The sequence below is a fragment of the Barbus barbus genome, assembly GCF_936440315.1.
Source record: "Barbus barbus genome assembly, chromosome: 2".
Lineage (NCBI taxonomy): Eukaryota > Metazoa > Chordata > Actinopteri > Cypriniformes > Cyprinidae > Barbus > Barbus barbus.
In genome coordinates, this window is record NC_136730.1 from 18225389 (window position 1) to 18241054 (window position 15666).

The window sequence follows — 15666 nt, forward strand, 5'->3', positions numbered from 1 at the left end:
GGATGAAGAATTGCACTGTGGGAATTGAACTCATCTCAGTTCTCATCACCTCTGAGTTTCAAATGGACTCTTTCACAGTCTGTCCTGTGCTCACGGATATGTAGCTCATGTCCTATTCCTGTTTTTTCTGATGGTGTGACGGCTGCAAAGAAAGGAAATGATAGCAGTGGATCTTTGACTTGTAGTATCCCTAATTCAGATTAACGTGTTGGTGTATGAATTTAATTTTGCTTAAAAAGATTTCTGTGTCAAATAAATGCTGTTCTTGTAAACATTCTAATTATTAAAGAATCCTAAAAATGTATTACAGTTTCCACAAAAATATCAGATACAAATAGCAATAGGAGATGGGAGTGATAGCTGCCGAAAATTCAGCTTTAACATTACAGAAATATCAAATATATTTAAAATTTTTTAACATATTAAAAACGAAAAGTTATTTTGAATAATTACATTTCACAATATTACTGTGATTTTAATCAAATTAATTATAAATAAGAACATTTAAAGGTCTTACCAACCCACACATTTTGAATGGTAATAGAAATATTTTCCCTTATATAAAATAATTCCAGATATAAAATAATATACCATATATACAGTATGGAATGGAATATTCTTTTATATCTGTGCATGTCCAAAAATAAAAATAAAATAAATAAAAACCCTAAAATGAAAATTTGGTCAATATTCACTTTACCCCCATGTCGTTCCAAACCCGTAAAAGCTTCATTCGTCTTCGGAACACAAATTAAGATATTTTGGATGAAAACCGGGAGGTTTGTATCTGTCCCATTGACTGCCAAGTAATTACCTCTGTCAAGGCCCAGAAAAGTATAAAAAGCATCATCAGGATAGTCCATCTGCCATCAGTGGTTCAATCTGAATTTTATGAAGCGACGAGCAATAGAAAAAAAAAAATCAAAGCAACAATTTATGTATGTCCATAAACATTTATGTTGAAAAACTTGGTGAGAGAACTAATGAGTTGCTTACAATACTGAGCAGGATTATTAAAAATGCAACACAATAAATGGGCACAAGTGTCTTTAATATATGTGACCCTGGACCACAAAACCAGTCTTAAGTCGCTGGGGCAATATTTGTAGCAATAGCCAAAAATACATTGTATGGGTCAAAATTATTGATTTTTATTTCATGCCAAAAATCATTAGGACATTAAGTAGCTTTCAGATGATGTATAAATCTGAAAAATTGACCCTTATGACTGGTTTTGTGGTCCAGGGTCACATATGTCAAATGTAAACCTCTTTTTGGAATATTATCAGGTTGCATAGTACATACTAGACATTATAAACTGTATACTCCCTACTACATGAAACATTATAAATTATGCAACAATAAACATCTTGGACAATAGTATGCACTCTCAATTAAATATGCTTATGTTGTATTTTTTAATTTAATTTTGATTAAAACTGTCTTAACCCAATTGGGGACAAATAGGTGATCCTGTCTCCCATAGTGTACACTGGACACTCCTCAATACCACAGCATCACTGTAACTCTCTCTGCTTGCTTAAACTCCTTTGTCCATGAAATTCAATTCTGTAGCTCACACCGCCAAGGACAAGAACAGATTAATGTTTCTCTGTGCTCGCCCCTTTGGACTTCTACCCAGAGTTCCCTCTGCTTTTATGATTTCAGTAATGAGGACCCCTGTCGACAACAACCTTCTCATCTACACTGTCATTAGCAAAGAAATCCAGCAAATCGTGTTTTAGAATTACCAGAGCACCTTTGTTTTTACCATTGTGTTGCATCATCAGGGTTATTACAAATGCTTCAGAAAACAAGCTAAACAGTCATTGTAAATGTGTCTCCAACAGGGTTTATTCCATGCAAAATACAATAAAATGCAAATGGTTTATTTATTGGAACTCTTATGGCATATCTGTCTTGTTGTACATTCATATGTGTCCAGCTGTGAAACCCAATTTTCACATTGTCAGCGCGTCAGCTGAATCCATGTAATTATCCTCCAGTGTGTGTAGGTCAGTACAGCAGCGCATAAACCAGACTGACAGTAACATTAGCTCAGTTAAAGCTGGGGATGTTTGAGAAGTCTCCGGGAAATAAGTAGCACAGGGTGTAGGCTTGTTTAACCCCCTCCTGTTTTGTAACCAAATATATCTGGTCTTTACTGCTGCTCATTGGAAATAAAACAGAAAGTTGCTAGTCTGCAAATCTGGTTTTTGGATGTTTTGCTTGGCATAGGTCCCTTATTTGAGTTAAGGTTGCATGCATTTTGAGGCACCGCTCAATGTTTCAAAGCTTATTTATGACACTGTATAACCATTATAAAACACCTCAGGACACTGATCAAAATTGGTGGGAAAACAACAGAATGATTTACTTAATATGGATTGTTAAAAACATTCATACTGGGAGAAACTTTGCAGTGTAACTCAAACTTTTGACTGGTATTTTGAGCATGAACGGATGCTTGTGCTGTAAGGCTTTTTCCCCTACAGAAAATGTATTGCTTCGGTGGTTGTTAAATTGAAATCATGCATCATACTGATGCAGCATAGTAGGTCACTAGCTTCCGGGAAAACCAATAAATGAATGTATCTTCCCAAAACACCTCAGACAGCAAATCTTCAGATATTGATTCTATATGTGAATCACATATTGATTCTACCCTGTGCTCCAGAGGACAGAATTCACAAAAATTATTCTAATTTAAGAAACGTCATTTAAACCAAAAACACTGTTACAAATATAAAACCACTGCTAGAGAAAACAAGCATATGCAATCAGACCTTTTAATCAGAACCTTAAAGTTTCTGAGATTGTGACAAATTGTCCTGGTGTGCCTTGCACTAAATTACATCACATGACCCAAACAAGGTTTTAATCAGTAGGTGCGTTCGACTTGAAGCACGGCTACAGACGGTGGTCAACGAGAGTAGCCGCTTGCAGTCAGGGGCGGAGTTGAAAACGGAGTCGTCAAGTCGGACACTTCGGGGCTCTCGTAGTTTGCTGCATCTACCTCAGTCATGGCAGATCACGTGGCGTTTGCTTGCTTTATTGCAGACGAACTGGAAGCTATAGAAATGCCGTTATTGTTGTATGAAATTGAGCACAATGAGCAACGAAAGTGAGTAAAGGTTCAATGTAATAAGTATTATTTTTATATATCCAAAGGGACATGGGACCATACCCAACACCAGTGTGACTCGTTATTTCTAATACTAACCAATCAATGCAATTATACTTAACAATTTTCATTAGAAGTGATTCTTTTTTTATTACTATGTTGGTTTATGTTTTAATAAACCTTTAAGATGTATGTAATATTTTGAAAGGGTGTCATCACGACAGAAACAAGTTTTAAGTAAATAAATAGAACATATTGAAAATTTGACTTGTGCAGTATGATTCATTATGTGTGTTTTTGCTACTGCAACTTAATAAAAATAATCTATGAAGATAATAATTGTATGTACTAAATGTGGTTTTCATTACAGATAAAAGAATTAGGATGTTACATATTTGTTTACTTATTTTACTATTTCTCCAGTTAGGTAAGCACATTTTAGTAAGACAAAACACCATGAACATTCATACGTGATCACCATGAACAGGCCTACGGATAAGCCCAATTTATTTGCCTTTCTATTATGATTTATACCATCTTATGAAAGTGATCTGAATGTTGTATTAAGTTGACATCCAGCCAGAGTTGTTGGTAGTAATCACATGCAAGTGAAGATGGATGAACCCAGCAACTAGACAATTAGTATCAATCAGAATCCATGATGACCACATTATATTAAAAGTCTGTAAGATTGACACTTGATTTATTCCATAAAAAAATTATCTAAATAGGTTATGCAGCTTAATACTGTAAAGGGTCTGTATGAAAAAGGTCCAAAATAAACCTATGCACAAAACCTATATAAACGAATTAACAAAAAAGTGATTGCAGTAAAAATAATTGTAATCTTTTAATAAACATGATTTACGAGATGAAGATGACATGAAAAGTTAATTTATTTTTATTTTTTTGAAAGTCCGTATATGAGCATTAGTGGGACTGAAGTTGTCAGAATAAACCCGAAATACACGTCCTTGTTGTCATGTGGTGAATTTGGCCAATCGTGAAACAGCTGTGTCGTCATCAGCGCTCCCGCAGTCGCTCTGGAGAAATTGCGCCGGCTGAGTCAGCCGGCTGCTCTCGAAACGCTATCGCGGTACTTTGATGCCACACGTGACAGTGACGTGTGGTCGGCGCCGGTTCAAGTCGGACTAAATTTCTAACCGGCATGCACTGCTTCAAGTCAGCCGCCGATCGGTCTGCTAAGTGCTGCATGAAGTCGAACGCACCTATTGTAATGCCTAATCAAACCTTGTTTGGGTCATGTGATGTAATTTAGTGCAAGGCACACCAGGACAATTTGTCACAATCTCAGAAACTTTAAGGTTCAAACTATGTGTTTGCTCATCTCTTGTAATTTTTGTATGGGACTGAAAAGGCATTTTACAGCCATTTGTTGTGTCTGATCTAATCGGAGGTTGTAAAGTTCTCTGCAGGGGTCCACAGCAGTTTAATGCCAATTTTCAATTAAAAAGTTCTGTGGGCAATTAACAAAACGGTTCTGGGTAATTTGCAGGGTTTTTGCTCTCATGCTAAATGAAGCCTGAGCCATGAACTGCCAAGTGTGTGGTATCGTGCAGCTTCAATGCGTGTCATGGGTGCTGCACAGCTCTGGCCAACAAAGCACACAAGTCTTTGTAATATACTGTATATAGTGATATTATTTAGTAAAATGATTAATTGTTAATCCGTTTTTCATATAATGAATCTCAATTGGTGCTGTTTTGGACCTCATTGACTTTCAAAAGAAAAAAAAAGCACTGAGACATTCTTTTGTGTTCCACAGAAGAAAGAAAGCCACAAAAGGGTGAAAGACAAGTTTTTTTTTTTTTTTTCATTTTTGGGAGAGATATGTTTTTAAACGACTGTCACAGCTATTTTATTTAGTAACATTTTTCGTTCAGGGATTTAAAATATTTTTAGGATTTATATTTAAAAACCAAATAAGCTTACAGTTTGGTTGAGTTCATTTTAATATATTGCCTGCTGTGCTGCTTTAATGCCCTTATGTTTCATTTTAAAAATGATGTGCATAAATGAACGCGATCCCAATTGTTCTGGGCAGACGAGGTTGATTTCTTGTGCATCTTTCATGACAGTTTGGTCATTGGCATGGTAATGTATTCAGCTTCAGTAAATGGAAATGATACTGTATGTTCGCTATGTGTGTGTGTGTGTGTGTGTGTGTGTGCAATAAATTCGGTTAACCACACGCCAGACATTATTCCTGTGTGTGGTTTATGACTGAACAACGAGGTGGAAGGTCAGGGGTGCCCTTTGGAGACTGTTGCCTTTAGTTACCAGAGCGTCGGTTGGGATTGACTGACAGAAGTTGGGGGAGGGCTCATAAAGTACTTGTTGAACTATATGCTCCCCGATAACAGTTGGAGAGAAAACAGTGATTTCTTCAAAGTGGTGTAAAATGATAAGTCAGATAGGGTTTAACTATCAAGTCAAGTCAAGTCTGCTTTATTGTCAATTCTTCCACATGTACGGCACATACATACAGAGAATTGAAATTGCGTTACTCTCAGACCCTTGGTGCATACAGTTAACATTAAACACGTTCAAATACAGATAATACAGTTTAAACATATGCACATACAACTATACAGCTATACAAATGAGGACATTGTAGAAGAATAAAGAAATAGATAAAGTGGCATAAGGTGCATGGCAGAATAGATAGAGTGCAAACCAGTTAAATAAAACAAAACTGCAGATATATTTGTAGTGCAAGAAGAGCTAAACTATGAGTTTAATAAGAGTAAAATGTCCTATAGAGTTTAAAGGCACAAAAAAATCAAGGCTTCATTAAAAGCTGCTGTATGTGTGTAGACAGTAAAAGGTTCTACAAGTCAACAAATTCATGTAGTGTCTCACACACGCTCAGAGCGCTGTAAGATTGGAGGAGCAGAAGCACAATGATAATTAGTTGTTGTAATGACTGGTGATGGAAGGCGTAATTAAAGGCAGGGAGAAAGGATGAACAAAAGGGAAAGCAGCAATAAAAGTCTCTCTGTAAGCTGTTGTTGCAGGCTTCTGACGGAGACAGCAACATGGCATTGTGTGCGTGTGTGTGTGTCTGGGAGAGGGTGAACAAGATTTATTCCAACACCATTACACGTTTGATTTGAGTTTTACATTCTGTGTGTGATTATGCAGCCTCTGTACAGCCGCTGTTGTCATGATTTATCTCTGAACACTGACATCTAATTGCTTTTTTATGTTAGTGAAATTTGTCTTGCCTACTCTTACAAGCTTCTGACAGAAAACTTCAACCACTCTTTCTGTCATGTTCACATCTTTTCAAACTGCAATTTAGGCATGTGAGATATATCCCAGCATTTCCGTGGGTCCTAAGATGTCAAGATCTTAATGTTCAAGAGCCGGCAAAAAGAGATTTTTCTATAAAAGACATTACATTTATTGATAGTATGTTCAGTGCTTAATAATAAGGGTTGTCTTTTTGGCTGGCTGACTTGGGTCATCTTTTTTCTTCATTTTTACTGCCAACATTTCCTCCGCTCCAACCATAAAATCATCTTATTTTTTAAACACTACCTTTCAACATTTGGAGTCAGTGAGATTTATTTTTTATTTTATTATTATTATTTGAAAGAAATTAATATTTTTATTCTGCAAGACGCATTGCATTTATCAAAAGTGACATAAATTTCAGTCAAATAATTGCTGTTCTTTTTATTCACTATTCACCAAATAATGCTAAAAATCATAATTATTTCATTTATCGACTCCTATTTTAGTTTAGCCAAAACAAACAAATGTGTATGCCAGTGTAATGGTCCAAATATTTGAATTGCCTTTACGCTGATGACTTAATTAGGCTGCTTTGGAGACTTTGAAAGTCAAGTCTGAGAAAACAGGTGTTGTTCTTCACATCATCTCAGCTGGAGTGGTTCAATGATGCTGCTGGAGATGTGGAATGAACATCAGTCAGACTGGATGGCTGAAATTGATCAGGTGCTGAGAGCTGAGCAGAGATGGCCTCGACTCAAGGATCAATACACTCAACAGTGCTTGAATATGTGGATGTGTTACAGCTCAACTGTTCAGTCTCACACTTTAAGACCTGTGTGTGTTCTCTTTAGACTGTTGCACAGTTCTGAGGAATTCATTGGAAACATGGTGTTCTGTTTTAGTCTGATCATAAAAGACACAGACAGTATAGCACGGCTCTTATGGCCAAATGCTTGGTGCTAAACTGTAATTATACCTACATACACACTACTATTTAAAATAAGTCTCTTATGCTCACCAAGGCTGCATTTATTTGACCAGAAATTCCGTAAAAACAGTAATATTGTGAAAATATACCAATTTATGTCAGGACCACTATCGTCAAAGATGATTGACAATTAGCATATAGTTTGGATTGGCGGTATGGTTATGTTCTGGGCAAGAACTCCCTGTACATCCATGTAGCCTAGCATGGATGAGAGCAGGGAGAGCAGCGATAACCCCCCAGGGTAAACAGAACAGAACCAACAAAAGCATTGCAGATTTGTTAAAGCTCAGTAATTTTATGTACACATTTTTGAATTTGTCTGATTCAAAAGAGAATCAGAAGGCTGGATCCTGGCTGATAGAGGAGGAGTTGGGGATGGAGGAGGGTAATTAGCTATTGCACAATGCTAAAACTGCTGATAATACTGAAGACTAAAGACTTTTATAATGTAAATAATAAAAGTTGTATTTATAAATAAAAAAATATCTGACACTTTCAATCAATTTAATACATCCTTACTAAATAAAAGCATTTATTTATTTATTATAACTAACTCCTAACTATTGAATCGTAGTGTATGTGTTTGGCACAAGCATTGTGTGAAAGTGACACTTTTTTTTCCTACACAGTGTGTATAAGTATGTTCCTTGGGAATTGAACCCACAACCTTGGGATTATTAGTGCCATGCTATACTCTATGAGCTACAAGAACACTTCCTTTATGTATATACTCATGTTGGCCGGTCACATACATTTTAAAGTAGTTAATTGCTCAAAACAAGTGAATTTGCACCTGCGTGTGCTTTTTATTATTTGTCAGGGTTTTGTTGTTAACCTTCATTTATTAAATTGACTGTTTTTATATAGGTGTTTATGAATGTTGCCTTACTTATGAATGTGTTTTTATTTGGCAGGATTGGGATTTCCAGTGATGATCGGCCTGTGAGCGGTTCTCAATGGCTCAGAGGAAGAGGCCAGGGACCAACAGCAGCATGGCCACAGAGCCTCACGCTTCAGCTCCGCGCTCCTGCCCTGCCCCGTACCCCGAGCCTGAGCACCCTGAGGAGGAGTATGAAGAGAGCCGGGACCGTGAGGTGTCCCAACACTCCTACCACAACCAAGAGGAGGCAGACTTGACAGACAGACGACCAGCCACGCCCACAACTCCAGACCACGCCCATAGAGACTACCACAGCCACCCAGACAGTCTGGATGGAGACTCTAGCTCTGACTACATCAACAATACATCTGATGAAGAAGAGGACGATTTCGATGAAGGGTTACCGGAGGAGGATGAAGGTGTGACGTACTATATCCGCTATTGTCCTGAGGATGACAGCTATCTGGAGGGAATGGACTGTAACGAGCCGGAATACGGACACCCAGATGGTCACATGGAGCCACCTCCAGACACGGATGAGTGCCAGGAAACGGTTGAGGAATGGGTGGAGGGAGAGGACGATGCACATGGTGATGATGGTGAAGTGCGTTGCGAAGTTCTCGAGCAGGACTCTGACCAGCAGCTGTATGATGGCAGACCCGAACCTGTCCTCGATCACCACCACCAACAACACTTTCCAGATCCCCATCAGGAACAGATTCCACCTCCTGATGAACATGAAGAAGTGCAGGATGTTGAAGGAAGTGAGGGCTACTGCCATGATCAAGAGGAAGAGCCGCAGGTGGGGCAAGACAGAGATGGTTACGCAGGTGACTACTACGCCACGGAGGACAATGGAAACTCTGTGCGTGCGTCGCCGTACAGGGGGCATAAGGGCACAGATGGAGAGACGGGAGAGGAGGCAGAGGAGGATATTGATCAGATAGTAGCTGAGATTAAGATGAGCATGAGTATGGGCAGTCTTAGCAGCGGCACTGATCAGAGTCCAGAGGAACTGGTGCCCGATCCAGCACCGAGCGGGTACCAGCCAGAGACACACTCCAAACCCGAACCCGCCCCTGCTCCTGCCCCATACCCTCAGCCTCACCGTCATGACGGCAGACCCAAATCCCTCAACATCCCCCCTGCCAGACACAATCCTGAGCTCCAGAGGAACTTTAAGGTACGACCTCACACACCAGAGGAGAGACAGAGATGGACACAGGACCAGGTGAGAGAGCAGGTAGGCGGATTTGCATAGCAAGCTGTAAATGGGTCTGTATCTGTAGCAGCTTACTAAAGGCAAATACATGGTTCAGTGAAAACAGAATAAGTCAGCTCAGGAAATATGAAATAAAAGCAATAGGATCAACTAAATACATAAGACATTTGTGTTAGATTTATTTATCAATGTATTTTGTAGTAATATTCTGTAAAAGGAGAGGATGGAGTAAGTGTAGCTATCTGGTCTGTGATGTATACATACTACTGTTCAAAAGTTTTGGGCTGGTATTTTTTTGGTATAAAACATTAATATTTTTCCTAATGTTTTTGAAAGCAGTCTCTTATTCTTACCAAAGCTGCATTTATTTGGTCAAAAATACATATGTAAAAATCGTTTTTTACAATTTATAATAACACTTTATATATTTTAAAATATAATTTATTCTTGTCATGACAAAGCTGTTTTTATCAGTCATTACTCAAGTCTTCAGTGTCACATGATCTTCTAAAAATCATTATAATATTTTGATTTGGTGCTCAAGAAACATTTCTTATTATTACCAATGCTGAAAACAGTTGTGTTGCTTTTTGTATTTTGTGGAAACCATTAAACTCTTTTTCAGGATTCTGAATAGAAAGTTTAAAAGGACCACATTTATTCAAATCAAAAATCTTTTGTAACATAAATTTATTTTTGTTCAATTTAATGCATTTTTGCTGGATAAAAGTATTAAATTCTTGTTCTTGTTCCTAGCCCGATAGGAATACAGTGACAGACAATCTTGGACAGACTTCTGTTACCTTTAAAATAGTTAAACAGTTGGAATTATTGAGTAGTATCAAATGTTATTTATTTTAATCTAATAAAAAAGATCCTCCCCAAAGGGCTCTCCAAAATATGCATATTCATTATTATAGTTAAATATTGATGTGAATGTTGACAGGCCTCATTTAAATGCAAGTGGCATTTGAGTAACCGAGACTAGTGCTTGTTTATGCCGTAAAAGAGAACCTCAAATTCCTGACAGCTTAGCAGTGAGTAATGATTGCTCTTAAGAGCTGATGCTTAAAATGTGATATTTGGAGATAGCATAGAATGTTTTCTTTAATGTGATGTAAATGTATTTTTACATAATTTTGGTGTAGTTCCAAAGACAATTATAGAGAATAGGCCATTATTGTTATTTACTCGCTAATTTCAAGGGGAAAGTTTCAGCAGCACGTTGAAAAGGATGAAAGAAAGTAATCTGGCAGTAATTGGAACAGTCTCATTGTAACCTAGACATGAAGGGGACCCTGATCAAAAGCAATTTCTTGAAATTCCCAAATATGAATTTCATTACTGATGATTTGTGCAGCCATTTGTTAATGCTCAGGAATAAACAAATTTCCACCCAGCTAGAATACATTACCTTGAGAACCTTTTTAGATTCCGTCCCATTATCCTCACTCAGGTACATTGTGTGGGTGTTTTTTATTTATTTATTTATTTTTGGCTTGAACAGCCCAAAAATGAAAACTGGCTCATTTCTAGAAACCTCTGCTTAAAGTCACTAAGTAAGTAATAAAGACAAACACACTGATATCCATGCATCATGCCAATAGTCTGGTTAGCTGAAAAATGAGAGGAGGTGCTGACTTTCTAATTGAGTTTGAAAAATTAGGTCTTCTTAGATATTTCCTTCGAAATACCTTACTTTGCATTTTCAAAAAACAGAATAGGACATTAAATCTTTCCAAGGGGGAATTAGGTGAAATGCTGAGATTTAGTCTGATTGCCTCAGAGGTCCAGTGAATGTCTTGTGAAGTTCTATTACCCTCCTGCTTGTTTATTGCCTTTGGGCACTGAGGAGATTACATTTTATCCTGTCAGGCAACAAATGAATTTCATCAAGTAATAATTTCCTTATGCGCAGTAGACAGAGTGCTCATTTGAGACTTTAAGTCCCCTGCAGATAGACAAAGAGTAAAAGTGTCTTTTTTAGCACTGTGCATTTCCAGTTAAAGACAACATGTGTTCATTTTACCAAAGTGTTTCAATACATTGTGTTTGAAAAATGTTTGTTATGCTGCATAAAATATTCCCTTTGGCGTTTTGATTCTGATTCTGATAAAGTGGCCTGCAACCCATCATCTGTGTCTTTTTTTTGTCCTCTGTACATGTCAAATCTCACTCTCCACTCATTTGTCACTCATTTATCCCAATTTAATTTTTTTTCTAGGTGTCTAATAGTGCAGAGCATCCAAGGAAGCAGCAGCGTTCTGATCTCAATGGACCACTGGAGAACAACAATGTCCCTGAGGTGAGCCTGTAATCATACAACACATTAACCAATCAATATCTGACAGTATGCACCCCACATAATCACTGCAGGTTTCCATCAGAGCTGTTCTAGTCAGTGTCAGCCTTATTTATGCCACATTTCTCTGTCTTTCTTAGACAATTTATCATTGTTTTTTCTTGGCAAATCTAGCTTGACACCATCCTCTCCCATGTGTTGATATAGTAAAATAATTGGCTTTGGCTTTTTCTGCCCTGGCTGTACTGTATTTACATAGAAGGGAGTTCAGCCTTGAGCTGTCTGTTCTGCTGCCTCGCTACACATTCTTTATGCATGAATGTAACCTCCATAAGAGCTTCACAGCCTGAATGTAAGAGCCATAAAATATGAGACCTCGTCTGGGCAGTTACTCAAAATTGCCAAATAGGTGTTCAAAACATGTTTTATAGCGCTACCAAGCATTCTGCCAAGGTCATTTTTAGATCATTCTCAACACAAGCTTTTAGATGTTTTATTTTTGTATTATTGCCTTATGAATGTTTCACATGTACTGTAGGAGGTAGTGAGACATCAAAATTTGTGAATTAGGGTCATGAGTAACAAAAATATTTATTGTTAAACCTTCTTAAAATGTTCACAGCCATAATTGTTAAAAAGCCATTTCAATTTTTTTTTCTTCTTTATTTTCTCATGAATATGTAATTCTGCAACTTAGGTAACACTCGCACAATGAGTCAAACCATGATGGTAATAACCCACAAAGTATTCACCCAGAGGAATTCTGTTTGTACACATCCCATGCTGTACAGTCCCTCCTTGTGTCATGTAAAGCAGTATTCAGTCTTGCCTTACTACCTTTGAACACATTTAATTACCTTGGCTGAGGGAGCTTTTGAGTTCTTAGATTGCATTTAATGAAGGCCTCTCGAAGCATAACCTCAATTTGGATGGCTCTGTTGTAAAATGATGGCTATTACTCTGTCTGACGATGAGTCTATGTCCTACAGCTCTCGGCACAGTTCTGCAAAGAGCCACTTTAGAATGACTGACAGGATTTTGTATTCTGATACAATGAGCCACATCTGGATGGTTTCCATTTGAGTGTTAGGTTATATATTTTACTATATTTAAAAAAGAAAAAAGAAAAAAAAAAGAAAAGCACAGGTGTTTTACAATTACATTTCCAGTGCTCATTTACTATTTTCAGTCTGTTTGGCAATGGTTTTGTGATAACATTACAATATTAAAGTTATGATTTTAGAATTAAGCAATATCACACAATCATGCCCCAAATACGTCCTAGTGCTGGGCGAACTAATATTTAGACCAAAAAGTGTAATAAACAAGAAGTTAATATTCAGCAAACTAAACATTTTACGCAAAATATTATTGGATACTTGTCTGTTTTGGCTCAGCCAGCTAAAATATAGTCAAACAAAACCATGTGCAAAATTGTTTTTGAACAATACTGGTGTCAGATTGAATTACTCTCATAAACACAGTTCCTGAATTTGGAATAGCATACTGCTCTTACTATATTGTAAGTTATGCTATGAAATCAACTGCTTATTTGAATAAATCAGTGTTTTTAAACAAAGTGAGGGAATGATTCAGTGACTTGCTTATAAAGGCAATCACCGAAACTGTTTTATAATTTTGTATAGTTTCTGAACAAATTATTTGATGGAATGATTCAATGACATAATTCAATCACTTATTCAAGAACTGAAACAGTTTTATAATTTTGTGTATGATAAATGTATATTTGTATTTATTTGTATTTCTTTTTCTTATATTATTTATATTTTTCATTCATGAAGTTAACGGTTGTTTTTTTCTTTTTAGTTGGTAAAAGGTAAAAACCTTATAAGCATGCTGCATGATGTGAGCATCACTCATCTCCTTTCATACAGGACATCAAACAATGTTTCTCTGTTTCTTAGCCAACAAAGAAGACGGCCTCATTTCCCAGCTTTGTGGATGGTAAGCAAACATCTCCTATCTTTTATTTTTTCTGCATTTGATAATCTGCCCCCAAAAGTTTTATTCTATTCCAATTAAATCAAGTCAAAAACAAATCAAATTCACCAAACCGACTCACAGTGAGGAGATTAGAGAGTCACGCAGAAGAAAGCATTATGTCTCAGTGGATTTACATGCTAGCAGAATTTGTAAGCGGTTTTAATGGGGTGCAGTGGTGAGACAGTAATTAGAGGAGTCATGTTTGCTAATATAAGGGCACATTAGTGGATGCTCAGCTAGAGAAATGCTCACAAACTATAGCAGGAAGCGAAGGAGAGTTCTGGAAAAGCAGGACAATCGATTGACCACAAGCTTATTTTTGGTTTATGGCAGACTGAGAATGCATTGCTGCTGTCATGCCTTGCTTTTGGGAACAAATTCTGCTTTCTATTAAAAGGATAGAGTTCTGTCACATTTAAACCTTGTGCCTGAATGATGGCAGCATAATGTGTCCCTTGGTGGGTGTCATGACATCCACATTTCCATATCACTCAAGCAGAATACTCCCAGAACACCCTGCTTTTCCTCATGTGGCCACCTTCGTTCCCACTTTTCAGTGTCTGTGGTTTTATCAGCCCTCACAGTAGGATGGAATTGAGAACATACACATATTCGCACACACTCGCATACACACGACATCTGCACGCAACATTTCAACCTGATAAGCTCACACTCATATACCTTATCAGTCACTGTGAGGTGGTCTACTGAGGAGGTGGCAACACAACAAATAGTTTTAATAATGAATTCTCAACGCTTCCCCTTTAACAGTGCCGGGTCCCTGTGAGCCTGAGGACCTCATTGATGGGATTATCTTCGCCGCCAACTACCTCGGCTCCACTCAGCTCCTGTCGGAGAGAAATCCATCCAAAAACATCAGGATGATGCAAGCCCAGGAGGCAGTGAGCCGGGTCAAGGTACAGAACCCTAGAACCTCTGTATTTCCATTTTATTTTGGTGTGGCTCTCAAGCAAAATCTTTGGACGAAGCGGTTGCAGAATTCTCTGTGGAAAATTAAATGAGATGAGATTTGTTTGTTTACACCCCGGGACTTGTTGACTAATCAGTAGTTATAGGATTATTTTCCGTGGTGTAGAAGTGTAATCCCTCTTCCTCCCAACTGGTTAATGCAGAAAGACCTCCTGTTGCCATGTTACATGGAAAATTCATGTGCATTTATGTGTTTTTAGAGGGCATGTGGTGGTTTAAGCTGCATTAAATAGTCTGTGTAAATATGTCACCTTAGATGCAGCATCTATGCCACCGCTGCGGACCAAATTGATTATGTTTATACTGGTTTCATTTGAATGCTAACAGCCCTATAGTTTCGTATTCTAATTGAATTCATTGGTTAAATGTAAGAATTAAAAATGCCCCTGGAAATTTAGGTGGCTAATTTCTGCCACTTTAACCACTGCACCGAGTATGAAGAATATTAAAAGCATCAGGAGTCAGCTGTCTACAACAGGCATAAACTAGCCAAGGAACCAATACAAAAACACCCTCAGCAAATGTATTGTCTAATTAATGTTATCAAAATAAAAATAAAAAAAAAGTTTGAGATATAGTTTTCAAAATCACACACCCCTAATTAGCAGTTACTCTGAATTGTGTTATTTATATATATATATATATATATATATATATATATATATATAGCAGAAGACAATTTATATTGCCAGGATGAATCTATGGGATACACACATCTATTCCTTGTTCTGTTAAAGGAATAGTTCACCCAAATATTAAAATTGTGTCATCATTTACTCACCCTAATCTCGTTCCAAACCTGTGTGCGTTTCTTTTGTATGTTGAACAAAAAAAGAAGGGTAACACTTTAGTATTGTCAGGGTTCTGGACTCCCTGTTCTTTGTTTTTTCCCTGT

At 37.4% G+C, this 15666-nt stretch overlaps 1 protein-coding gene across 1 annotated transcript in view; it reads left to right on the forward strand.

Moving 5' to 3' along the window:
• The window catches only part of LOC306882265 (amyloid-beta A4 precursor protein-binding family A member 2-like), a 73145-nt gene that overhangs the window by 36793 nt on the left and 20686 nt on the right, over positions 1 to 15666 (forward strand). Inside the window, exons 3-6 of the mRNA XM_079436780.1 lie at positions 8288 to 9496; positions 11700 to 11780; positions 13703 to 13742; positions 14553 to 14698. Coding sequence (XP_079292906.1) covers positions 8330 to 9496; positions 11700 to 11780; positions 13703 to 13742; positions 14553 to 14698 — 1434 coding nt within the window. The 5' untranslated portion in view covers positions 8288 to 8329. The remainder of the gene's footprint in view (positions 1 to 8287; positions 9497 to 11699; positions 11781 to 13702; positions 13743 to 14552; positions 14699 to 15666) is intronic.